General features: G+C 52.1%; 1 protein-coding gene across 1 annotated transcript in view; it reads right to left on the minus strand.

Moving 5' to 3' along the window:
- Positions 1 to 26,221, minus strand: part of LOC137341772 (src substrate cortactin-like) — a 51,866-nt gene extending 25,645 nt beyond the window's left edge. The window contains 5 exon segments of the mRNA XM_068005264.1: positions 815 to 972; positions 2,331 to 2,460; positions 5,792 to 5,865; positions 15,414 to 15,499; positions 26,066 to 26,221. Of these exon segments, the coding sequence (XP_067861365.1) occupies positions 815 to 972; positions 2,331 to 2,460; positions 5,792 to 5,865; positions 15,414 to 15,497 (446 nt within the window). The 5' untranslated portion in view covers positions 15,498 to 15,499; positions 26,066 to 26,221.
- Between the last annotated feature and the right edge of the window lie 527 nt (positions 26,222 to 26,748).

Below are 26,748 nucleotides of genomic sequence, written 5' to 3' on the forward strand. Positions count from 1 at the left end.
TGATAATCACTCCTGTGAAACACCTTGGAAAGTTTTACTACGTTAAAGGCGCTATATAAATGCAAGTTGTTGTTTATACCCCCTCCACACTGTCCCATCGAACACTCCCAGGGCAGGTACAGCACGGGTTAGATACAGAGTAAAGCTCCCTCTACACTGTCCCATCAAACACTCCCAGGGCAGGTACAGCACGGGTTAGATACAGAGTAAAGCTCCCTCCACACTGTCCCATCAAACACTCCCAGGGCAGGTACAGCACGGGTTAGATACAGAGTAAAGCTCCCTCTACACTGTCCCATCAAACACTCCCAGGCAGGTACAGGGTTAGATACAGAGTAAAGCTCCCTCTACACTGTCCCATCAAACACTCCCAGGGCAGGTACAGGGTTAGATACAGTGTAAAGCTCCCTCCACACTGTCCCATCAAACACTCCCAGGGCAGGTACAGGGTTAGATACAGAGTAAAGCTCCCTCTACACTGTCCCATCAAACACTCCCAGGGCAGGTACAGGGTTAGATACAGAGTAAAGCTCACTGATATCTGCTTCAACAATCAGCGTTAAAGCAAACATCAGATAAGACCTGCACTGGACTTGTGTGGCCCTCCATGTCTCATCCCCGGCCAGCCTCTTTGGCCAGTATCGGCAGCACTGCTGAAATCTGGAAGGAGAGAACCCAAAGTGACAACTCAGTCGCCTCGCCAGCTGTCTCAGACGGGAGATCTCTGCCCCTCTGTGCGGGCCGGACTAGCGCTCAGGTCCCAGAGGTGAAAGGTCAGTGTCTGACCCACTGCCCCTCGATTCCGCTCTCACGTTGGATTTGAACCCTCGACAAGCTGCCGTGTCCCTTTGACCCCCTTACCTTGTCGGTCCGATCTTTCTGTATTCCGTACTTCCCACCGAATCCCTTGGCTGCATCAGTCTGTGACGAATGCTTTGCCACATCTGCTACGTACTCGTTCCCTAAGGCAGACTGGGAGAAAAGGAATACTGGGAGTTAGAGCAGCGCACACACAGTGTCCATCAGCTCCTCGTGTCTGTATAACCTGGGATCCAGAATGCTTCGCAGTCAAGCCGAGTCCATTGGATGTTAAGGGAGACACTTCCGTACTGGGTTTTATTGGTGGGAGTGACGGGAGGCGTAGAGTGTTCCCGCGGTTTGTCCTGGCATTCTCCTGTTCTGGCGCGCTCCCGCTCCTGTTCCACGATGTTTGTATCTCCTGTTCGAGCCTGCTCTCGATCCTGCTCCTGTACTGGCTGCCGCTCCTGTTCCAGCACTCCCCTCCTGCTGCTGTTGTAGCCCACCCCGGCACCTGTCGTAGCACCACCCCTCCCGCCCCCCCTGTTCCAGCACCACCCCTCCCGCCCCCCTGTTCCAGCACCACCCCTCCCGCCCCCCCTGTTCCAGCACCACCCCTCCCGCCCCCCCTGTTCCAGCACCACCCCTCCCGCCCCCCCTGTTCCAGCACCACCCCTCCCGCCCCCCCTGTTCCAGCACCACCCCTCCCGCCCCCCCTGTTCCAGCACCACCCCTCCCGCCCCCCCTGTTCCAGCACACCCCTCCCGCCCCCCCTGTTCCAGCACACCCCTCCCGCCCCCCCTGTTCCAGCACACCCCTCCCGCCCCCCCTGTTCCAGCACACCCCTCCCGCCCCCCCTGTTCCAGCACACCCCTCCCGCCCCCCCTGTTCCAGCACACCCCTCCCGCCCCCCCTGTTCCAGCACACCCCTCCCGCCCCCTTTTCTAGCACAACCCCTCCAGCCCCCTTTTCTAGCACAACCCCTCCCGCCCCCTTGTTCCAGCACACCCCTCTCCCCCCTGTTCTAGCACACCCCATTCCCCTCCCTGTTCCAGTACAACCGCTCCCGCCCCCTGTTCTAGCACACCCTTCCCGCCCCCTGTTCTAGCACACCCTTCCCGCCCCCTGTTCTAGCACACCCTTCCCGCCCCCCTGTTCTAGCACACCCTTCCCGCCCCCTGTTCTAGCACACCCTTCCCGCCCCCCTGTTCTAGCACACCCTTCCCGCCCCCCCTGTTCTAGCACACCCTTCCCGTCCCCCCCCCTGTTCTAGCACACCCTTCCCGTCCCCCCCCCCCTGTTCTAGCACACCCCTCCTGCATCCCCCCCCTTGTTCTAGCACGCACCTCCCGCCCCCCCCTGTTCTAGCACCCCCGGTTCCTGGTGTAGCAGGTTTCCTCTCCTGTTCCAGCGAGCTCCTACTCCATTCTAGCACGTTCTGCACGTGAACAGTTCAATCTGCGAAACTCACAGTTCAAGTTTTCATATCTAATCACATGAAAGGAAACACAGAAACTGGAACGACCAATCACCTTGTCCATACGATCCTTCTGGACGCCGAACTTGCCTCCGTAACCGTAGGAAGCTTTGGCCCCCTCCTCCAGCTCTTTCTTCTTTATGGTCTCGTGATCTTTCGAGACATTCTGCCTCAGCTCATGGACACTGCAAAAGAAAGGGCCCATTACTCAGGAACGGGGCAGTGGTCAGTGTTTTGTTGGGATGTGTTCATGAGACGTATGCGTGAAGCTGGAAGGTCACATCCTAGATGCCCTGAGAAGGTAGCGATGGGCCTCCTCGGGTAAGTAATTGTGTGCACAACTTAACGGCTTGCTCGGACACTTCATAGGCCATTAAGAGTCAACCACGTAGAGTAGGACTGGAGTCACGTGTAGGTGGCAGGGTCCCTTCCCTGAAGCACCTGGTGTATCTGAAAGCCTTGTACTTGGTTGACATTCTCTGTCAAAAACCCTCTATGTTGTCTTTTTTCAGAGCTGAGGAGCCCAAGCAAGTCTAGTCTTCACTCGAAGCTCTTCCCCCTGGCCATGGAGATCAGCCACCCCGTTAGGCTCTGCAGGGACTCTCGGGCCTGGGGATGGGCCTCTTCATACTGTGGTGACCAGAAATATTCCTAGTCTGGATGAGACCATTAAAGAAATGACCTTCTAAAATGCTTCACACATCAGGCAATCTTCAACTCAAAGAAAGAAAAAAACGACCTTGCATTTCTATAGCGCCTTTCACGTCCGCAGGACGTCCCAAAATGCTTCACGGTCAATGAACTACTTTGAAAAGAATTGTTGTCCTGTAGGGAAACGCGGCAGGCAATTTGAGACACAGCAAGATCCCACAAACAGCAATGAGATAAATGGCCAGACGATCTGTTTTTGAAGGAGGAAAGTGGCCCCAGAACACCGGGAGAACTCCCTGCTCTTCTCCAAATGGTGGCCGTCAGATCTCGAAGACCACCTGCCCCCTTGGTCTCAACCACAAGCCGTACAGAATGGGCATGTATTCGGCAAATTAATTTCAATATAGGTAAGTGTGAGGTGATGCATTTTGGTAGGAGGAATAAGGAGGCCACATAATGCTTGGATAATAAGAGTCTAAACGGGGTAGAGGAGCAGAGGGATCTAGGGGTACAGATACACAAATCACTAAATGTAGCGACACAGGTTAATAAGGCCATAAAAAAAGGCAAATCAAGCACGGGGTTCATTTCTAGAGGGACAGAATTGAAAAGCAGGGAAGTGATGTTAAACTTGTATAGAACCTCGGTTAGACCACACTTGGAGCACTGTGCACAGTTCTGGCCCCCATATTATAGAAAGGATATAGAGGCATTGGAGAAGGTGCAAAAAAGATTTACTAGGATGATACCAGAACTGAGAGGATATCCTTATCAGGAAAGATTGAACAGGGTGGTAGAAGTTTGGAACTCTCTTCCGCAAACGATAATTGATACTAGCTCAATTGCTAAATTTAAATGTGAGATAGATAGCTTTTTGGCAACCAAAGGTATTAAGGGATATGGGCCAAAGGCAGGTATATGGAGCTGGATCACAGATCAGCCATGATCTTATCAAATGGCAGAGTGGGCTCGAGGGGCTGAATGGCTACTCCTGTTCCTATGTTCCTAGGCTGGGGCTCTTTTCTAAGGGGTGACCTGATAGAGGCTTTTAAGATTATGAAAGGGTTCGATAGGGTAGACGTAGAGAAGATGTTTCCACTTGTGGGGGAGACTAAACTAGGACCATAAATATAAGAGAGTCACCAATAAATCCAATCGGGAATTCAGGAGAAACTTCTTTCCCCAGAGAGTGGTGAGAATGTGGAACTCACTCCCACAAGGAGTGGTTGAGGTGAATAGTGTGGATGGATTTAAGTGGAAGCTGGATAAACACATGAGGGAGAAAGGAATAGAAGGATAGGGGGATAGGGTGAGATGGAGTAGGGAGGGAGGAGGCTCGTGTGGAGCATAAACACCGGCATAGACCTGTTGGGCCGAATGGCCTGTTTCTGTGCTGTACTTTCAATGTAACCATTCTTCCAATTGCTGGGTGCCATTGTAACGGGATTGGCCCAGGTCTCACCGCCACTGGTGGACACTGGGTGGGGGGAGAGTCTGGACACAACAGAAGCCCCGAGAGGTGGGTCAACGTCTTGTGGTAATTCACATGACAAGAAGTGAAAGCAATTTTTCTTTTCAATGAGCAGACTTCAGACCAATAAAAGCACAGCAACAACAGTCATCACCGAACTTGTCAGAGACCCCGGAAGCTTCCTTTCTGCGTCGGGTTGCGAGACGCTTTCTTCAAATGCCTAATTTGGCGACAGGCCTCTTGCAGGAGCTGCTCACGACACCCTCGGCTGCCGTTGCCATGGAGACAGATTCTTCTCCCCACCCCCTCCCCCCCAACAAGGAAACCACAGAAAATGCTAAAAAAAAAGGAAACTCTGAGATTACTCAGCAGCAAAGCAGCAACTCGAGTCACAGGCTGCAGACAATGTCCTGCTCATCAGTGGATCCTGGGCCTGATCTATTAACACTTCACCTGCTCCTCTCCCCTCCCCCTCACCACCTCCCCTCCTCACCCCCTCCTCGCCTCCCCCTCCTCCCCACCCCTTCCCCCTCCTAACCTCCCCTCTCCTAACCTCCCTCCCCTCCTCGCCTCCCCACCCCTTCCCTCACCTCCCCTCCCCCTCCTCCCCACCCCTTCCCTCTCCTCACCTCGCCTCCCCTCCCCACCCCCTCCTCCCCACCCCTTCCCCCTCCTAACCTCCCCTCACCTCACCTCCCCACCTCACCTCCCCTCCTCGCCTCACCTCCCCTCCTCGCCTCACCTCCCCTCCTCGCCTCACCTCCCCTCCTCGCCTCACCTCCCCTCCCCTTCACCCCCTCCTCCTTACCCCATCACCCGCAATCCCCTCCCTCACCCCCTTCCCATCCCACCCTAGCCCCTCCCTCTCACCCCTCCCCTCCCTCACAATCCCCTCCCCTCCCTCATGGGAGGGTGGGATGCAATCACTGGCAGTACCACCGGTCGAAGTTTTCAAGATATTTAGGAGAACTGATAGGGTAGATAGAGAGAAACTATTTCCACTGGTTGGGGAGTTTAGGACTAGGAGACTTAGCCTAAAAATTAAAGTCTGGACTTTCAGGAGTGAAGTTAAGAAACATTTTTACACGCAAAGGGTGGTAGAAGTTTGGAACTTCCTTCCGCAAACGGCAGTTGATGCGAGCTCAATTGTTAATTTTAAATCTGAGATTGATAGATTTTTGTTAACCAAAGGTATTAAGGACATGGGACTACAGCGGGTATATGGAGTTAGGTCACAGATCAGCCATGATCTCATTGAATGGCGGAACAGGCTCGAGGGCTGAATGGCCTCCTCCTGTTCGTATCTTCCTATCTTCCCAGTGTGGTTGCCACATCTCCCAGTACCCCCAGGGTCAGTGTGTCCCCCAGTCTCTGCAGTTTCTCCCAGTACCTACTCGATGTGCTGGGGTCTGCCTGACCCATCGATGGACTTCGATCCCCATCGTTGCTCCTGTTCGGAGAGATCGTTCTGAAACAGCAGAAAATTGAATCCACAATCAATAAAACAGCTATCACCGGTGGGGGGGGGGGGGGTGGGAAAGGAGCCAGCCCTTGGCTCAGTGATAGCACTCCCGCCTTGGAGTTAGAAGTTGCAGAGTCTGGATCACCCGCTAACTCTGGACGAACTGACAAAGGCCGTCCGTTCCTTCGAGAAGAGTAAGACTCCCGGAAGCGACGGCTTACCGGTGGAGTTGTACTCGGCTCTGTGGGACTGGATAGGCCCAGACCTGCTGGAAGTGTACGGGGGTATGCTCCTGGCAGGCAGCATGTCAGAGTCCATGAGGAAAGGCATCATCGCCCTCATCTACAAGCAGAAGAGGGAGAGGGAAGAAATCAAAAATTGGCGACCCATCTCACTACTTAACGTGGACTACAAAATTCTGTCCAAGGTCATCGCCAATTGGGTCAAGTCAGCCCTGGAGGTGGTGATCCACCCCGATCAGACCTGCACCGTACCCGGCAGGAAGATCTCTGATAGCCTGGCGCTACTCAGGGATACGATCGCCTACGTACAGGACAGGGGAGTGAACACCTGCCTGATCAGCCTGGACCAGGAGAAGGCCTTTGACAGAATATCCCACACGTACATGATGGACGTGCTCTCCAAAATGGGGTTTGGGGAGGGAATCCGCAATTGGATCCAACTGCTCCACACAGACATCAGTAGCGCCGTTTCAATCAACGGGTGGGAACTGGAAAGCTTTCCGATCAAATCTGGAGTCAGGCAGGGCTGTCCTCTCTCCTCCATCTTGTTCGTGTGTTGCATCGAACCCTTTGCCGAGTCCATCAGGAGGGATGCGGGCATAAGAGGGGTGACGATCCCAGGCAGCGGAGGCACTCGGGTCAAGGCCTCCCTGTACATGGATGATGTCGCCGTCTTTTGCTCGGATCAGCTGTCGGTCCGCAGATTGATGAGCATCTGCGACCAGTTCGAAGTGGCCTCGGGGGCCAGGGTAAATCGTAGCAAGAGCGAGGCCATGTTCTTTGGGAACTGGACCGACGGATCCTTTGTCCCCTTCACCGTCGGGTCGGATTACCTGAAGGTGCTGGGGATTCTGGTTCGGGGGGGCCGGGGCGTGCACCAAAAACTGGGAGGAGCGTATCTCCAAGGTTAAGCAGAAACTGGGACTGTGGATCGACGATCCCTCTCGATCGTGGGCAAGAACCTGGTCATCAGGTGCGAGGTGCTCTCGGTGTTGCTGTACGTGGCGCAGGTCTGGCCCATTCCTCGCTCCTGCGCCGCGACAGTCACCCGAGCCATCTTCCACTTTATCTGGAGATCAAAAATGGACCGTGTCCGCAGGGACACGATGTACAAATCTCCAGAGAAAGGGGGGAAAGGCGTGCCCAACATGGCCCTCATCCTGATGGCCACCTTTGTGTGCGGCTGCATCAAGCTGTGCGTAGACCCTCAGTACGCAAACACAAAGTGTCACTACGTGCTGAGGTTCTACCTGTCCCCGGTGTTGAGAAGGATGGGCCTGGCCACGCTGCCACGGAACGCTCCGTCCAGTTGGACCGTTCCGCCCCACCTGTCCTTCGTGGAAAGGTTTGTGCAGGAAAACACCTTTGACCACAAGGCGATCAGCAAGTGGTCCGCATGTAACGTCCTCGAGACCCTGCGGGAAAAGGAGATGGTGGATCCTGTCGGTTGGTTCCCCAAGCAGACTGTCAATGTCATTTGGCAGAACGCCTCATCACCAGAGCTCTCAAACAAGCACCAAGACCTAGCTTGGCTGGTGGTGAGAAGGGCCCTTCCCGTCAGATCCTTCATGTACTCCCGGACTCTCAACGCCACCGCGCGCTGTCCCAGAGGAGGCTGCGGTGGAGACGAGACCATCACACATCTTCTGGAATGTGCCTTTGCAAAGAAGGTCTGGAGAGAGATGCAGTGGTATGTGTCCAGGTTCGTCCCGAGCAGTTCCGTAACACAGGTTTCTGTGCTCTACGGGCTGTTCCCGGGGACGCACACTGAGACGGACATCAGCTGCTGCTGGAAGACCATCAACTCGGTGAAAGACGCCCTTTGGTCTGCCCGAAACTTGCTGGTCTTCCGGTGCAAGGAGCTGTCCTCGACCGAGTGTTACAGACTGGCACGTTCCAAGGTCCAGGACTACGTGCTGAGGGACGCACTGAGGATGGGTGCGGCCGCTGCAAAGGCCCTGTGGGGAAAGGCAACCGTTTAGAGCCTTCCCGCCATTGTAAACCGAGGGGCTGCAATCAGGGAAAAACCCCCTCGGGCAGAATGTAAAATTTTAATTGATGTAATGTAACTGTAAAGAATCTGTAATGAATCTGTAATCAAAAATGTGTATTGAGTGTAATGCAATGAGGCACCCTAGAGGGTCATGAACTGTAATTATGTCCAATGTGTTCATTGAACTGTACTTGATGTAACCTGCAAATTGTATAATCTGTATTGTGTACGTTTGGAATGTGATATGACAACTGTATTGTATGTATTGCTGCAAATTTTATGAATAAAGTATATTTTTTGAAAAAAAAACCCGGCTCCAGACAGTCCCGGCCAGCGGAGACCAGGGCTCTGGCTCTAAACTGTGGGTTCACACCCGGTGGGAGCAGGCGAGGGAGCGGGCGAGGATGCCCCCCGCTCATTGAATGGGCGGTGGGAGCCCAGAAAATGCTTCCACTTTCGAGGACCTAAATCCTCCTATCGGCCGGTATAGAGATGATTATGTCATGGCCCGTCAGACTGTTCATCAGCCTGAGAATCCTTTCACCACTTCACACAATTCTCCAAACGAAGAGACTGAAGATAATAACAACTGGGGAGCAGTGAACAACTCCCTGCTGTCTAAAGACACAGATTGGCTTCTACAGGCACAGTGGGTAACACTCTCTGCTCTGAGTCAGAAGGTCGTGGGTTCAGGTCAGCGCCGAGGGAGCGCCGCGCCGTCGGAGGGTCAGCGCCGAGGGAGCGCCGCCGCCGTCCGGAGGGTCAGCGCCGAGGGAGCGCCGCGCCGTCGGAGGGTCAGCGCCGAGGGAGCGCCGCGCCGTCGGAGGGTCAGCGCCGAGGGAGCGCCGCGCCGTCGGAGGGTCAGCGCCGAGGGAGCGCCGCGCCGTCGGAGGGTCAGCGCCGAGGGAGCGCCGCGCCGTCGGAGGGTCAGCGCCGAGGGAGCGCCGCGCCGTCGGAGGGTCAGCGCCGAGGGAGCGCCGCGCCGTCGGAGGGTCAGCGCCGAGGGAGCGCCGCGCCGTCGGAGGGTCAGCGCCGAGGGGAGCGCCGCGCCGTCGGAGGGTCAGCGCCGAGGGAGCGCCGCGCCGTCGGAGGGTCAGCGCCGAGGGAGCGCCGCGCCGTCGGAGGGTCAGCGCCGAGGGAGCGCCGCGCCGTCGGAGGGTCAGCGCCGAGGGAGCGCCGCGCCGTCGGAGGGTCAGCGCCGAGGGAGCGCCGCGCCGTCGGAGGGTCAGGCGCCGAGGGAGCGCCGCGCCGTCGGAGGGTCAGCGCCGAGGGAGCGCCGCGCCGTCGGAGGGTCAGCGCCGAGGGAGCGCCGCGCCGTCGGAGGGTCAGCGCCGAGGGAGCGCCGCGCCGTCGGAGGGTCAGCGCCGAGGGAGCGCCGCGCCGTCGGAGGGTCAGCGCCGAGGGAGCGCCGCGCCGTCGGAGGGGTCAGCGCCGAGGGAGCGCCGCGCCGTCGGAGGGTCCAGCGCCGAGGGAGCGCCGCGCCGTCGGAGGGTCAGCGCCGAGGGAGCGCCGCGCCGTCGGAGGGTCAGCGCCGAGGGAGCGCCGCGCCGTCGGAGGGTCAGCGCCGAGGGGAGCGCCGCGCCGTCGGAGGGTCAGCGCCGAGGGAGCGCCGCGCCGTCGGAGGGTCAGCGCCGAGGGAGCGCCGCGCCGTCGGAGGGTCAGCGCCGAGGGAGCGCCGCGCCGTCGGAGGGTCAGCGCCGAGGGAGCGCCGCGCCGTCGGAGGGTCAGCGCCGAGGGAGCGCCGCGCCGTCGGAGGGTCAGCGCCGAGGGAGCGCCGCGCCGTCGGAGGGTCAGCGCCGAGCCGTCGGAGGTCAGCGCCGAGCCGTCGGAGGGTCAGCGCCGAGGCAGCGCCGCGCCGTCGGAGGGGTCAGCGCCGAGCCGTCGGAGGGTCAGCGCCGAGGGGAGCGCCGCGCCGTCGGAGGGTCAGCGCCGAGCCGTCGGAGGGTCAGCGCCGAGGGAGCGCCGCGCTGTCGGAGAGGCCAACCTTCAAACACTAACCTGAGGTTCCGTCTGTCTCTTTGGATGAACGTGTTTGAGGAGGACTGAGTGTTCTCCCAGTGTACTGAGCAAAGCTCCTTCCTGAATCAATACCCCTGGCCTTCAATTATATTGCTGTTGTGGGATCTTGCTCTGTGTAAAATGGCTGCCACGTTCACCTACAGAAACTGTTGCCATCTCTCTCAGAGACTGCCTTTCCTATAGACCAGGCAGGCTCACCACCCATCACCCACCACCCACCACCAAGATATCCTCAGTGTTGGGTGATATCAGCCAGGCCAGCAGTAGACTTGCTACAATTAGCCTCAGCTCCACTGGACCTGGAGCATTCAGCCAGGGTCCTGAGCCAGGAAGTGAGCCCCTGTCCTGTGATGAGGGGATCAGGCTAAGCAGTGATGCCCTACAGGGTGGAATAGTCTGGCAACTTGCACTATTGAGGCTAACACAAGAATGGCCATTTGGGCGATGTGCTGGGGCGCAGCAGGCACCAATGGCACTGCCCTGAGCCACATCGTCAGGGGCAGGGGAGGAGGGCAGGATTACAGATAGAAGGAGGTTGCCATGGATTTACTAGGTTTCAGCATTCAGGTGGTGGAATTTCAGTGACTTCCTTTGTTGTATCTGTGGATTTGACCCTTGGTCCCAGAAAGTGAAAGGTCAGTGTCTGACCCACTGTCCAAACCAGTCCCTATGAGAAAGAGCCCTCTACACTGTCCCATCAAACACTCCCAGGGCACGGGTTAGATACAGAGTAAAGCTCCCTCTACACTGTCCATCAAACACTCCCAGGGCAGGTACAGCACGGGTTAGATACAGGAGTAAAGCTCCCTCTACACTGTCCCATCAAACACTCCCAGGGCAGGTACAGCACGGGTTAGATACAGAGTAAAGCTCCCTCTACACTGTCCATCAAACACTCCCAGGGCAGGTACAGCACGGGTTAGATACAGAGTAAAGCTCCCTCTACACTGTCCCATCAAACACTCCCAGGGCAGGTACAGGTTAGATACAGAGTAAAGCTCCCTCTACACTGTCCATCAAACACTCCCAGGGCAGGTACAGGGTTAGATACAGAGTAAAGCTCCCTCTACACTGTCCAACAGATTTATTCCAACTCAGAAAAGCACCCCCTACTGCTCCATACTGACGATTATAATTCCACAGCAGCCATCCTTTAGACCATGCAGCGGAATACAAGTCAGAGGAAGCCACGGTCACATTATCCAGTGTTGTGGTCAGACCACACCTCGAGCACTGGTTCCAGTTCTGGACACTGAAAAACAAGAGACATTCAGACACCTCGTGGCACGAGGTGGATCCCAAGTGTTAGAGGTCGGAGGTTGAGGTCGGAGGTCGGAGGCACTTGGGCTTCTCTACCATGAAAGGAGGGTTTGAGAGAGGTGACCTTGTCGGGTAAATAAGATCATTATGGGAATGGAAAAGGTAAATCTGAAATACTACTTTAAAGTAACTTGTGTCGGTAAAGACTTAACAGGAGAGGCTGAACAGGCTGGGACTCTCTTCTCTAGAAAAGAGAAGGCTGAGGGGTGACCTGATCGAGGTCTTTAAGATTATGAAAGGGTTCGATAGGGTAGACGTAGAGAAGATGTTTCCACCTTGTGGGGGGAGACCAGAACTGGAGGTCATCAATATAAGATAGTCACTAATAAATCCAATAGGGAATTCAGGAGAAACTTCTTTACCCAGAGAATGGTGAGAATGTGGAACTCGCTACAACAAGGAGTGGTTGAGGTGAATAGTGTGGATACATTTAAGGGGAAGCTGGATAAACACTGAGGGAGAAAGGATAGAAGGATAGGGGGATAGGGTGAGATGAAGTAGGGAGGGAGGAGGCTCGTGTGGAGCATAAACGCCGGCATAGACCTGTTGGGCCGAATGGCCTGTTTCTGTGCTGTAGTTTCGATGCAAGACAAGGGGACACAGGTTCAAACAAGCAACAGGTAAATTAGGACTGGTATCAGAAATTCTTCTTTACTAAGGCAGTGACTGATACTTGGAACGGACTCCCGAGAGAGAGAGAGAGAGAGAGAGTGAGAAAGAGAGAGAGAGAGAGAGTGAGAGAAAGAGAGAGAGAGAGAGAGAAAGAGAGAGAGAGAGAGAGAGAGAGAGAGAAAGAGAGAGAGAGAGAGAGAGAGAGTGAGAGAGAGAGAGAGAGTGAGAGAGAGAGAGAGTGAGAAAAAAAAGAGAAAGACAGAGAGAGAGAGAGAGAGAGAGAGAGAGAGAGAGAGATCAGTGGAGGCAAAATCCCCGGAATTATACAAGAACCAATTGGATGCCACAATGGGGGCGGATCCTCTCGGTGGATGACCTAAGATGGGCTGAATGGCCTCCCTCATCCTTAATGATCGTGCGATCTGTGATCTTTCTGAATAAGAATTGTGGCAGTTTTTGCACTGTGAATTCTGCTAACCGTGAACTTTATATCGAATCAAATTTGTTTCATGTGGGACGTTACAAGAATTAGGACACAAAATCTTCATCGCAGCAGCCTGGACTGGGCTCGACCCCTGTGGGTGAAAGAGCAGCAGGTTAACGGCCTGCATCACCCACCCCTCCGTACCCTGGGGTGAATGAGAAGGACACGCTCCCCTGGGTGGGAGGCTCATCATTGTGGCTCCCATTTGATGCCAGTCTCTCCACTGCTTTCCATGGTTCCCAATCAGTTATCTTTCCTTTGTGTCCGGGAGCTCCAAACTTGGCTCACACGGGGTAAAGAAAGGGCAACAAGAACAGTCACCGCCCTCTGATCACTTGCCATACTCCTATAGGACACAGAAGAGAGACAAAACCTGACAGGGGGAAAAATAAGAGAGAGAGTGAGAAAGAAACAAATGGAAAAAAAGAGATGAAGTTGGAGAGGGAGGCAGAAAAAGGTAAGAGTCAGAGAAAGAGGTTGAGAACATAGAAACAGAAAATAAGAGCAAGAGTAGGGCCATTCGGCCCATCGGGCCTGCTCCGCCATTCAAAATGATCAAAACAAAGGGATAGAGAAACAGAGAAAGCTACAGACACATGGGTGGAAGAGGGGGAGGCGGAGAGGGGAGGCGGAGAGGGGGCTGCAGCGTCTGGTCTCTCTGTGGCCTGATGCTGATTCAGCCTCCCTTTATTAGACAGGAAGCTCAGAGTCGTGTTGAGGGTAACTGATGCAGAGCAGCAACAAGGGAAGTGTGATCAGACCACACTTCCTGTTTCTCGGGTTAGCTCAGCTCGATCTGATGACCCGTATTTAAAATCAGCGACATTGATCCTGATTGGGTTCACTGATTTACATTTTCTACATTTTCTTCTTTTTTAGTGTCACGGGATTTCAAAAATATTCCACTCAAAATGTATTAAATACCAGAATCAACATGCATGTGTTGTCCAAATAAGCAGCACAGTCGGGTAGTGGTTACATTAATAGACCAGTAATCCAGAGATCATGAGTTCAAATCCCACCATGGGCAGTTTGAAAATTTCAATTCAGTTTTTTAAATCTGGAAATAAAAATCTGGTCTCAGTAAAAGTGACCGTGAAGCTGTCGGATTATCATAAAAACCGAACTGGTTCACTCATGTCCTTTAGGGAAGGAAACCTGCCGTCCTTCCCCGGTCTGGGCCTATATGTGACTCCAGTCCCACACAAACGTGGCTGACTCTTAACTGCCCTCTGAAGTGGCCGAGCGAGTCCCTCAGTGCATCTAAACTTCTATCAGTGGTTCCAGGAGACGGCCCAGCACCACCTTCTCAGGGCAACTCAGGATCGGCAATAAATTTTTGTTATTTTTTGCTCTTTTTGATATAAATATATAAAAATAAACGACCTGGACTCGGGTATCGAGGGTTTAATTTCAAAGTTTGCAGCTGACACGAAACTCAGAAATGTAGTAAACAATGAGGAGGATAGTAACAGACTTCAGGAGGACAGAGACAGACTGGTGAAATGGGCAGACACACGGCAGGTGGAATTTAACACTGAGAAGTGTGAAGTGATACATTTTGGTCGGAAGAATGAGGAGAGGCAAAATAAACGAAATGGTCCAATTTTAAAGGGAGTGCAGGAACAGAGAGAACTGGGGGTGAATGTACACAAATCTTTGAAGGTGGCAGGACAAGTTGAGAAGGCTGTTAAAAAAGCATATGGGATCCTGGGCTTTATTAATGGAGGCAGAGAGTACAAAAGCAAGGACGTTATGCTAAACCTTTATAAATCACTGGTTAGGCCTCAGCTGGAGGATTGTGTCCAATCCTGGTCACCGCTCTTTAGGAAGGATGTGAAGGCCTTAGAGAGGGTGCAGAGGAGATTTACTAGAATGGTACCAGGGATGAGAGGAGTAAATAAGGAGAAACTGTTTCCAGTGGGAGGAGGGCCGGTAACCAGAGGACACAGATTTAAGGTTATCAGCAAAAAAAACCACATGCGACATGAGGAAAAAAAAATGTTACGCAGCGAGTTGTTATGATCTGGAATTCACTGCCTGAAAGGGCGGTGGAAGCAGATTCAATAATAACTTTCAAAAGGAAATTGGATAAATACTTGAAGGGGAAAAATTTGCAGGCTCTGGGGAAAGAGCAGTGGGGGGAGTGGGACTAATTGGATAGCTGTTTCAAAGAGCCAGTACAGGCACGATGGGCCGAACGGCCTCCTTCTGTGCTGTATGATTCTATGAAATGCCGGCCTTGCCAGCAACGCCTATATCCTGAGAAATAATTTTTAAAAAGTGCCCAACAAACCCCATTTCCCACAAGGTGAGAGCCCAGATCCCGCAGATGTCAGCAGGAGGCTGTGCATTCTGTCCAGTGAAAGAGATTTGACCAAACTAACACTGGGGAGGGAGGGAGGGGACTCTCTGCAGAGCTACTTTTGCTAGTTTCCTTGTGGCTGGAGATAGGATGGGATCGGAAGAGGTCAGTGAACGGTTTGCATGTCCTTGGACAATTGCCCGATGTTGCTTGATAACGAGATGGGGGGAGAGGAACGACCAAAATGGAGATAAAGAGAAACATTTTAAGAAGCTAATGGGATCGGACTGAATCTTGAAAAATAACCTAGCCTAAAATCTGGAAGATATAATCCCAGCCGCCCCAAATCTGAGAACTTTACATTTTATGTCTAACGTGATGGGTATATTGGTACCAAATGCCAACTGCAATCACGACACCACGCCCGCATTCAGAGTACACAGAAGAGCCTGAAAAGCAGAAACACGCAGGGTAAAGCACTCAGTTACCGGGTGCCCCCCAGCAACAAATCTCACTTTCACACCACGTCCTAGGCTAATATAAAAGGAAATTTGATTGGAGAAAAAAAGGATTACTCACAACAAAGTCAGGATCTGTTTCCCAATCGTTTCCGTCCTTCTCCACTTCCACTTTGACATTGTGGCCAACCACAGATTTCCACATCTCTGAGAGCCAAAGGAAGATGGCTTTAATTTACAAAGCACCAATGGGAGACCAGGAGAGATCAGCAATTGGATCAGGTTATGGGTTTCTTCCACAGCCCCTGTACACTCTCCCCATCACAAACTCTCCCCCACAGCCCTGTACACTCTCCCCATCACAAACTCCCCCCACAGCCCTGTACACTCTCCCCATCACAAACTCTCCCCACAGCCCCTGTACACTCTCCCCATCACAAACTCCCCCCACAGCCCCTGTACACTCTCCCCATCACAGACCCTCCCCACAGCCCCTGTACACTCTCCCCATCACAAACTCCCCCCACAGCCCCTGTACACTCTCCCCATCACAAACTCTCCCACAGCCCCTGTACACTCTCCCCATCACAAACTCTCCCCACAGCCCCTGTACACTCTCCCCATCACAGACTCTCCCCACAGCCCCTGTACACTCTCCCCCATCACAGGACTCTCCCCACCAGCCCCTGTACACTCTCCCCATCACAAACTCCCCCCACAGCCCCTGTACACTCTCCCCATCACAAACTCTCCCCACAGCCCCTGTACACTCTCCCCATCACAAACTCCCCCCACAGCCCCTGTACACTCTCCCCATCACAAACTCCCCCCACAGCCCCTGTACACTCTCCCCATCACAGACTCTCCCCACAGCCCCTGTACACTCTCCCCATCACAGACCCTCCCCACTCATTTGCACTTTGGCAGGAAAAATCAGAGAGCAAGTTATTATCTTAATGGCGAGAAACTGGAAAGTACTGCAGTACAAAGGGATCTGGGGGTCGAGTGCAAGAAAATCAAAAAGTTGGTATGCAGGTGCAGCAGGTGATGAAGAAGGCCTCGGAATGTTGGTGTTTATTGCTAGGGGGATAGAATATAAAAACAGGGAGGTATTGCTGCAGTTATATAAGGTATTGGTGAGACCGCACCTGGAATACTGCACACAGTTTTGGTCTCCATACTTAAGAAAAGACATACTTGCTCTCGAGGCAGTACAAAGAAGGTTCACTCGGTTAATCCCGGGGATGAGGGGGTGGACATATGAGGAGAGGTTGAGTAGATTGGGACTCTACTCATTGGAGTTCAGAAGAATGAGAGGCGATCTTATTGAAAGATATAAGATTGTGAAGGGGCTTGATCGGGTGGATGCGGGGAGGGGAGCGGGGGGGGGGGGGGGGAGGGGAGCGGGGGGGGAGGGGAGCGGGGGGGGAGGGGAGCGGGGGGGGGGAGGGGAGCGGGGGGGGGGAGGGGAGCGGGGGGGGGGAGGGGAGCGGGGGGGGGAGGGGAGCGGGGGGGGGGAGGGGAGCGGGGGGGGGGAGGGGAGCGGGGGGGGGGGAGGGGAGCGGGGGGGGGGGGGAGGGGAGCGGGGGGGGGGGGGAGGGGAGCGGGGGGGGGGGGGAGGGAGCGGGGGGGGGGGGGAGGGGAGCGGGGGGGGGGGGGGAGGGGAGCGGGGGGGGGGGAGGGGAGCGGGGGGGGAGGGGAGCGGGGGGGGAGGGAGCGGGGGGGGAGGGGAGCGGGGGGGGAGGGGAGCGGGGGGGGGAGGGGAGCGGGGGGGGGAGGGGAGCGGGGGGGGAGGGGAGCGGGGGGGGGAGGGGAGCGGGGGGGGGAGGGGAGCGGGGGGGGGAGGGGAGCGGGGGGGGGAGGGGAGCGGGGGGGGGGAGGGGAGCGGGGGGGGGGAGGGGAGCGGGGGGGGGGAGGGGAGCGGGGGGGGGAGGGGAGGGGAGCGGGGGGGGGGAGGGGAGCGGGGGGGGGGGGGGCCGAGAACGGGTCACAGCAACAACAAAACCAAACTGCAGTGAGGTCACGGGTGAGGCAGGTCGGTGGTTGGTCGGGAGAATCTCTTTTTTCTGAGGACTGTGAGCTCAGTAACTTGGAGCAAAAAACTAAATCTTTTTTAAAAAAAACTAAACTTAATTTAATTAATTAAACAAGGCCAGTACTTGGTTCAACCTAAAAATAATTTGATTGGCATTGTAGTAATCAATTAAATAAATAAGATAGTTATGACAGGGCAGGAGATGTGTTGTAGCTGCAATATGTGGGAGTTACTGGACAGTTTTGTCCAGGGCGACTACATCTGCGGGAAGTGTCTGCGGCTCGAGGAACTTCGTCTCCGATTCGAGGGGCTGGAGTCTGAGCTAAAGTCATTGCGAGGTATCAGGGAGGGAGAAAGTTACCTGGACACTTTGATCCAGGAGGCAGTCACGCCCCTTAGCCTAAATACTGTGGAATTGGGACGTGGTCAGGGACAGGAGGGAGTGACTGCGAGTGAGGCAGGTACGGGGATCCAGGAGGGAGCATTGCAGGAGCCTCAGCCTCTGCTCTTGTCCAATAGATACGAGGTTCTTGCAGCCCTTGTGGACGAGTGCAAGGACTGCTGGTAGGATGAGCAAACTGGCCACGGCACCGTGGTTCAGGGGGCCATTCAAGTGGGGGGAGTAAAAAGGAATGTGGTTGTAGTAGGCGACAGTATAGTTAGAGGGATAGACACTGTTCTCTGCAGCCAAGAGCGAGAGTCCCGAAGGCTGTGTTGCCTACCCTGGTGCCAGGGTTAAGGACATCTCCTCAGGGCTGGAGAGAAACTTGGAGTGGGAGGGGGAGGATCCAGTTGTCGTGGTCCACGTAGGTACCAACGACATAGGTAGGACTAAGAAAGAGGTTCTGCTGAGAGAGTTTGAACAGCTAGGGACTAAATTAAAAAGCAGAACCACAAAGGTGATAATCTCTGGATTATTACCTGAGCCACGAGCAAATTGGCACAGGATAAATAAGATCAGAGAGATGAATGTGTGGCTCAAAGATTGGTGTGGGAGAAGTGGGTTTCGATTCATGGGGTACTGGCACCAGTACTGGGGAAAGAGGGAGCTGTTCCGTTGGGACGGGCTTCACCTGAACCATGCTGGGACCGGTGTTCTGGCAAACCGAGTAACTCGGGCGGTGGAGAAGGCTTTAAACTAAATAGAGGCGGGGGGGGAGGGCTCAGGTGGGGCGAAGTTTAGATTGATAGAGAAAAGACAAGGAAGTAGTACAGGAAAGTGATGGGGGTAATGATAAACAGAGTGTGTCAGGAAGGGACAGAGCGTACAAACATAAGAGTGCATGAGAAAATGGGGCCGGGGTAGGAAAAAATGGTAAAAAGACAAAATTAAAGGTTCTTTATCTGAATGTGCGCAGCATTCGTAATAAGATAGATGAATTGACGGCACAAATAGAAACAAATGGGAATGATCTCGTGGCCATTACAGAGACGTGGTTGCAAGGTGACCAAGGTTGGGAGCTAAATATTCAGGATTATTTAACATTCCGGAAGGATAGGAAAAAAGGTAAAGGTGGTGGGGTAGCTCTGTTAATAAAGGATGAAATTGGTATAATAGTGAGAAATGATCTTGGCTCAGAAGATCAAGATGTTGAATCAATTTGGGTGGAGGTAAGAAATAGCAAGGGAAAGAAATCACTGGTGGGAGTAGTATACAGGCCCCCTAACAGTAGCTACACTGTGGGGCAAAATATTAATCAGGAAATAAGGGGGGCTTGTAAAAAAGGTAATGCAATAATCATGGGCAGTTTTAACTTTCACATAGATTGGACAAATCAAATTGGCAGAAGTAGCCCTGAGGAGGAGTTCATCGAGTGTATTAGGGACTGTTTCTTAGACCAATACGTCAGGGAACCAACCAGGGAACAGGCCATTTTGGATCTGGTAATGGGGAACGAAACAGGATTAATTAATGATCTCAAAGTAAAGGATCCCCTGGGAAGCAGTGATCATAACATGATAGAATTTCACATCCAGTTTGAGAGCGAGGATCTTGGGTCTGAAACTACCAGATTAAACTTAAATAAGGGCAATTATAAAGGAATGAGGGCGGAATTGGCTAAAGTGGACTGGGTAAACAGATTAGATGATATGATGGTGGATAAACAGTGGTAAACATTTAAAAAGATATTTTATGACTCACAACAAAAATATATCCCTGTGAGGAGGAAAAACTCCACAATAAGGGTGAACCAACCATGGCTAACTAGGGAAGTCAAGGATGGTATCAGGTTAAAAGAAAAAGCAGACAACATGGCAAAGATTACTGGTAAGCCCGAAGATTGGGAAAACTTTAAAAACCAGCAAAGGATGACTAAAAGAATAATAAAGAGGGAGAAAATAAATTATGAGAGTAAACTAGCAAGAAATATAAAAACTGACAGTAAAAGCTTCTACAAGTATATAAAAAGGAAGAGGGTAGCTAAAGTAAACATTGGTCCCTTAGAGGATGAGACTGGGGAAATAATAATGGAAAACAAGGAAATGGCAGAGGAATTGAACAGATATTTTGTATCTGTCTTCACAGTAGAAGACACTAATAATATACCAATAATAGTAGAAAATCAAGGGGCAAAGGGGAGGGAGGAACTAAAAACAATCACTGTCACTAGAGAAAAAGTATTAGATAAACTAATGGGTCCAAAGGCTGACAAGTCCCCTGGACCTGATGGCTTGCATCCGAGGGTCTTAAAGGAAGTGGCTACAGAGATAGTGGATGCATTGGTTGTAATCTTCCAGAATTCACTAGATTCTGGAAAGGTCCCAGCGGATTGGAAAACCGCAAATATAACACCCCTATTCAAGAAGGGAGTGAGACAGAAAGCAGGTAACTATAGACCAGTTAGCCTAACATCTGGCATTGGGAAAATGCTAGAATCCATTATTAAGGAAGTAGTAGCAGGACATTTGGAGACTCATAATACAATCAAGGAGAGTCAACATGGTTTTATGAAGGGGAAATCGTGTCTGACAAATTTATTAGAATTCTTTGAGGAAGTAACGGGCAGGGTGGATAAAGGGGAACCAATGGATGCAGTATATTTGGATTTCCAAAAGACATTCGATAAGGTGCCACATAAAAGATTACTGCACAAGATAAGAGCTCATGGTGTTGGGGGTAATATACTGGCATGGATAGAGGATTGGCTAACTAACAGAAAACAAAGAGTCGGGATAAAAGGGTCATTTTCAAAATGGCAATCTGTAACTAGTGGGGTGCCGCAGGGATCAGTGCTGGGGCCTCAACTATTTACAATATATATCAATGACTTGGATGAAGGAACTGAGTGTCTTGTGGCCAAATTTGCTGATGATACAAAGATAGGTGGAAAAGCAAGTTGTGACGAGGACACAAAGTGTCTGCAAAGGGATATTGACAGGTTAAGCGAATGGGCAAAAATTTGGCAGATGGAATATAATGTGGGAAAATGTGAAGTCATCCACTTTGGGAGGAAAAATAAAAAAGCAAAATATTATTTGAATGGAGAAATACTACAAAATGCTGCAGTACAGAGGGATCTGGGTGTCCTCATACATGAAACACAAAAAGTCAACACACAGGTGCAGCAGGTAATCGGGAAGGCAAACGGAATATTGGCCTTTATTTCTAGGGGGATGGAGTATAAAAGCAGGGAAGTCATGCTACAACTGTACAGGGTGCTGGTGAGACCACACCTGGAGTACTGTGTACAGTTCTGGTGGCCTTATTTAAGGAAGGACATACTTGCATTGGAGGCAGTTCAAAGAAGGTTCACTAGGTTGATTCCGGGTATGGAAGGGTTGTCTTATGAGGAAAGATTGAACAGGTTGGGTCTATACTCATTGGAGTTTAGAAGAATGAGAGGAGATCTTATTGAAACATACAAGATTCTGAGGGGACTCGATAGGTTAGATGCTGAGAGGATGTTACCCCTCATGGGGGAATCTAAAACTAGGGGGCATAGTCTCAGAATAAGGGGTCGCCCGTTTAAGATGGAAATGAGGAGGAATTTCTTCTCCCAGAGGGTCGTGAATCTTTAGAATTCTTTACCCCAAAAAGCTGTGGAGGCCGAGTCATTGAATACATTCAAGGCTGAGTTAGACAAATTTTTGATCAGCAAAGGAGACAAAGGATATGGGGAAAGGGTGGGAAAGTGGAGTTGAGGTAAAAATCAGATCAGCCATGAACTCATTAAATGGCGGAGCAGGCTCGAGGGGCCGAATGGCCTACTCCTGCTCATATCTCTTATGGTCTTACGGTCTATAAGCACTTTTACGCAGCGAGTTGTGATGATCTGGAATGCGCTGCCTGAAAGGGCGGTGGAAGCAGATTCAATAATAACTTTCAAAAGGGAACTGGATAAATACTTGAAGGGAAAAAATTTGCAGGGCTACGGGGAAAGAGCAGGGGAATGAGACTGATTGGATAGCTCTTTCAAAGAGTCAGCACAGGCACAATGGGCCGAATGGCCTCCTTCTGTGATATATCCTCTCTTGATAATATGATATTATGATATGAATACTCATGAATGCCAAAAGCAATAAAACAAAATGGATTTTTCTGAACTTAAACCTCACATTAATCTGCCCATCAGTCAGCTTATATAGAGGTTCACAAAGGCTCACCAGCACATTGTGACCTGGGGAAATCATAAACCCTTTTTTTAGATCCCTTTTGTAAATACCTAAGAAATGGAAGACAAAGAAAATCGCCCTCTCTGTGTATGACCTTACGAACAACAACAGTGTACATTTACATAGTGCCTTTAATGTAGCAAATGTCCCAGAGCTCTTACAGACACCTGGCAGTAGTAGGAGAAGGAGATGGCCAAAGTTATGGTGGAAGAGGGGGCTTTTGAAGATGGGGAGAGGGGTATCAAGGCAGATGGATTCTGGGGAGAGAGTTCCAGAGAGTAGCGCTGAAATGGTTGAAGGGTTTGCTTCTGATGGAGGAGCGGAGGGGAGGGGACTAGATTCAGATTAGTGACGGATGCTCGTTGGCAGATGGAGTTGCAGGAGGTCGCAGGGGATTAGGTTGGAACAAGGTCATGGAAAAATCCATAAATGAGGATGAGGATTTTGAATTCAATGTGTCGGGGGACTGAGACCCAATGGAGGTTGGTGAGGACTGGATATTGGGGAGCAGGAGTTAGTGCAGGATACGATACAGGTGAGAGAGTTCGGTACAAATTGGGACTTTACCTGTGATGGAGCACAGGGAGGGGGACATCAAAGAAAACTGGTCCAGCATCACCCGTAAGCGGACCTCACGTTCCCTATGATCTGGGGTGTAACTTTTTCAGCCCAAAATCTAGATAATTAACAGCATGATCCACGTATCCTGAGAGAGATTCCCAACTCCCTATGATAGCTACTGGATGGATGGTACGTCTACGTCTCCCGTGAATTCTCCTCTCCGTACAGACAAACAACAACCCTGTACAGTTACAGTGAGTGATCCTCACCCTGAATAAACAGGGACTCTGTACAGTTAGTGAGTGACCCTTACCCTGAATAAACAGGGACTTTGTACAGTTACACAGTGAGTGACCCTTACCCTGAATAAACAGTGACTCTGTACAGTTACACAGTGAGTGACCCTTACCCTGAATAAACAGTGACTCTGTACAGTTAGTGAGTGACCCTTACCCTGAATAAACAGTGACTCTGTACAGTTACAGTGAGTGACCCTTACCCTGAATAAACAGGGACTCTGTACAGTTACAGTGAGTGACCCTCACCCTGAATAAACAGTGACTCTGTACAGTTACAGTGAGTGACCCTTACCCTGAATAAACAGTGACTCTGTACAGTTACAGTGAGTGACCCTTACCCTGAATAAACAGGGACTCTGTACAGTTACAGTGAGTGACCCTCACCCTGAATAAACAGTGACTCTGTACAGTTACAGTGAGTGACCCTCACCCTGAATAAACAGTGACTCTGTACAGTTACAGTGAGTGACCCTTACCCTGCTGATGGATGATTCCTGCCTCATCTCCAGCCCTGACTCTTGTCTCTATGTCACCATCTCCCCCGCCTCTCTCTAGTTTATCAATACTAATACGGTTAGTGCTGCTCACAATCTTCCTCTTTTGTTCCTCCCACTCTGTAAGCCCCTCCCCCACTCCACGTTCTTCATCCTCCCCACATCCTCGCGGCTGAGAGCAAGGTTCATCACACCACCTCCAACTCCAACTCAATCTCAATCTCTCCGCGGGCCTCAAGGGAAGGAGGCCATTTGGCCCATGTTGCTCACACCTTCCCACAGAAAGCCGTGACTCCCCCATCGCAGCACCTCACTGCACAGTTCCTGTGGCGCTCCCTCAGTCTTCTGTTCCTCCTCTTACAGCCACAGGCTTCTCAAGGTTCATCTAACTGCCACTTCCTGACGCGGCTCAGTTGCTGGGCCTCCTCTTTCCAGCCCTGCGCTGTGGGCCTTGCTTCGCGATTTAAGCAGCAGCCACGGTTTATTCATAGATTTACTTTTGCTCTCGGTTCCTGTCCCAATCGGGTTTCTTTTCTTTGACTTAATCTTTGTGCAAATCTGAAAAACTGCAGGCGTTTCCAGGCCTGATTCATTTCTAAATTCCAGGCTGAACTTTGACCTTTCAGGGGAATTCTCACCTTACCAGAATCAGTAACTCTCCCCCGACAGTAAGTGAACAGCTTTTAATATTAAATATTACTCAGCAGCGGGGAGTAAGATTCAAGATCATTTATCTGTAATTCTACATATAAACCCCCCGAACACCTCGATTAGATTCCAGCCTGTAACCCAGTCCTGGGCATGTGGTGTTACATCGAGTGTCCAGCACAGAAACAGGCCATTCGGCCCAACTGGTCCATGCTGGTGTTTATTCTCCACACGAGCCTCCTCCCTCCCCTCTTCATCTCACCCTATCCCCCTCTCCTTCTATTCCTTTCTCCCTCATTGTAAACAATTTTACAACACCAAGTTATAGTCCAACGATTTTATTTTTAATCCCACAAGCTTTCGGGGGCTTTCCCCTTCCTCAGGCTTTCGGGGGCTTTCCCCTTCCTCAAATAAAATCGTTGGACTATAACTTGGTGTTGTAAAATTGTTTACAATTGTTAACCCCAGTCCATCACCGGCATCTCCACATCATTTCTCCCTCATGTGTTTATCCAGCTTCCCCTTAAATCCATCCACACTATTCACCTCAACCACTCCTTGTGGGAGTGAGTTCCACATTCTCACCACTCTCTGGGGAAAGAAGTTTCTCCTGAATTCCCTATTGGATTTATTAGTGACTCTCTTATATTTATGGTCCCTAGTTCTGGTCTCCCCCACAAGTGGAAACATCTTCTCTACGTCTACCCTATCAAACCCTTTCATAATCTTAAAGACCTCTATCAGGTCTTTAAAAGGACAAGAGCAGCAGGAACATGGGAACAACACCACCTGCACGTTCCCCTCCAAGTCACACACCATCCCGACTTGGAAATATATCGCCGTCCCTTCATTGTCGCTGGGTCAAAATCCTGGAACTCCCTTCCTAACAGCACTGTGGGAGAACCGTCACCACACGGACTGCAGCGGTTCAAGAAGGCGGCTCACCACCACCTTCTCAAGGGCAATTAGGGATGGGCAATAAATGCCGGCCTTGCCAGCGATGCCCACATCCCATGAACAGATTTTTAAAAATCACCCCTCTGCCTTTTCTTTTCTAGAAAAAAAGAGCCCCAGCCTGTTCAGCCTTTCCTGATGATAACCTCTCAGTTCTGGTATCATCCTTGTGAATCTTCTCCAATGCCTCTATATCCTTTTTATGATATGGAGACCAGAACTGTTCACAATACTCCAAGTGTGGTCCAACCGAGGTTCTATACAAGTTTAACATCACTTCTCTGCTTTTCAATTCTATCCCTTGAGAGATGAACCCCAGTGATTGGTTTTTTTTTTATGGCCTTATTAACCTGCGTCACTACTTTTAGTGATTTGTGTGTCTGTACCCCCAGATCCCTCTGCTCCTCTACCCCGTTTAGACTCTTATTATCCAAGCATTATGTGGCCTCCTTATTCTTCTGATTAAAATGCATCACCTCACACTTATCTATATTGAAATTCATTTGCCAATTACACTCCTATGATTAATGTCTTCCTGTATTCTCTCACAGTCCTCCCCAGTGTTAACCATATCCCCAATTTTGTGTCATCTGCAAAATTTGAAATTGTACTTCCGATTCCCGAGTCCCAATCGTTAATGTAAATGGTGAACCACAGTGGTCCCAGCACTGATCCCTGTGGAACACCACTTCCTGCCTTTTACCAGTCTGAGTAGCCACCCTTAACCCCCACTCTCTGTTTTGTAGCCAACTTTCTATCCATTCTGCTACCTGTTCTATATATAAACCACTCCATCCCTCAATTAGATTCTCGCCTGTAATTCACTCCCGGGTACCTGTTATTCTGTATAAATGTTATTGAGACTCGGGTTCTGTAACGCCCTTTGGGGAGTTTATCGGGGTTAAGATGTGGAATGTAAGGAATCTTATAATCACCAGGTTACAGACAACAGTTTTATAACCTGGTGTAAGATTCCTGACATTTGTCAACCTCAGTCCATCAGACAGTGAAGGAGAGTCTCCGGCCAGAGGGGAGGGACAGACGGAGGGGAGGGGAGGGGAGGATTGCCCGGCGGGGCTCGGTGCCCCTCAGTCCAGGGACTCGGTCCCCGCTCGGGGGAGTTTAGGAAGTTGGGAGAAAGTTTGGAGAAGTTTGGAAACTCTCTTACCGGCGGCGGGAGGTCCGGGTCCGGGCTGAGGGCTGAGGTCGGTGCGGGTCCCGGGGTCGGTGCGGGTCCCGGGGTCGGTGCGGGTCCCGGGTCGGGTCGGGTCGGTTCGGGACCTGTTCCTCTCAAGAGGCTGGACTGAGGATCGCGGGGACGCGCTTTTATTTAAACCAGGAAGGGGCGCGCCCGCGTGCCCGTGGGAGCAGTGCCGTGCGCGCGCCCCCTGCAGGCAACAAACCCCCAAAAAATAACTTTAAATAAACTCGTGCCCGTGAGGCGCGCTCACCTTCCCGGACCGTGATCACAGCTCGGAACCGGTCCCCCCCTCCCTGAACCCCACTCCCTGAACCCCACTCCCTGAACCCCACTCCCTGAACCCCGACCCCCCACTCCCTGAACCCCGACCCCCCACTGCCTGAACCCCGACCCCCCCTCCCTGAACCCCGACCCCCCACTCCCTGAACCCCGACCCCCCCTCCCTGAACCCCGACCCCCACTCCCTGAACCCCGACCCCCCCTCCCTGAACCCCGACCCCCCCTCCCTGAACCCCAACCCCCCACTGCCTGAACCCCGACCCCCACTCCCTGAACCCCGACCCCCACTCCCTGAACCCCGACCCCCACTCCCTGAACCCCAACCCCCCACTCCCTGAACCCCAATCCCCCACTGCCTGAACCCCGACCCC

Source organism: Heptranchias perlo, chromosome 24 (genome assembly GCF_035084215.1).
Source record: "Heptranchias perlo isolate sHepPer1 chromosome 24, sHepPer1.hap1, whole genome shotgun sequence".
In the NCBI taxonomy this organism is placed as follows: Eukaryota; Metazoa; Chordata; class Chondrichthyes; order Hexanchiformes; family Hexanchidae; genus Heptranchias; species Heptranchias perlo.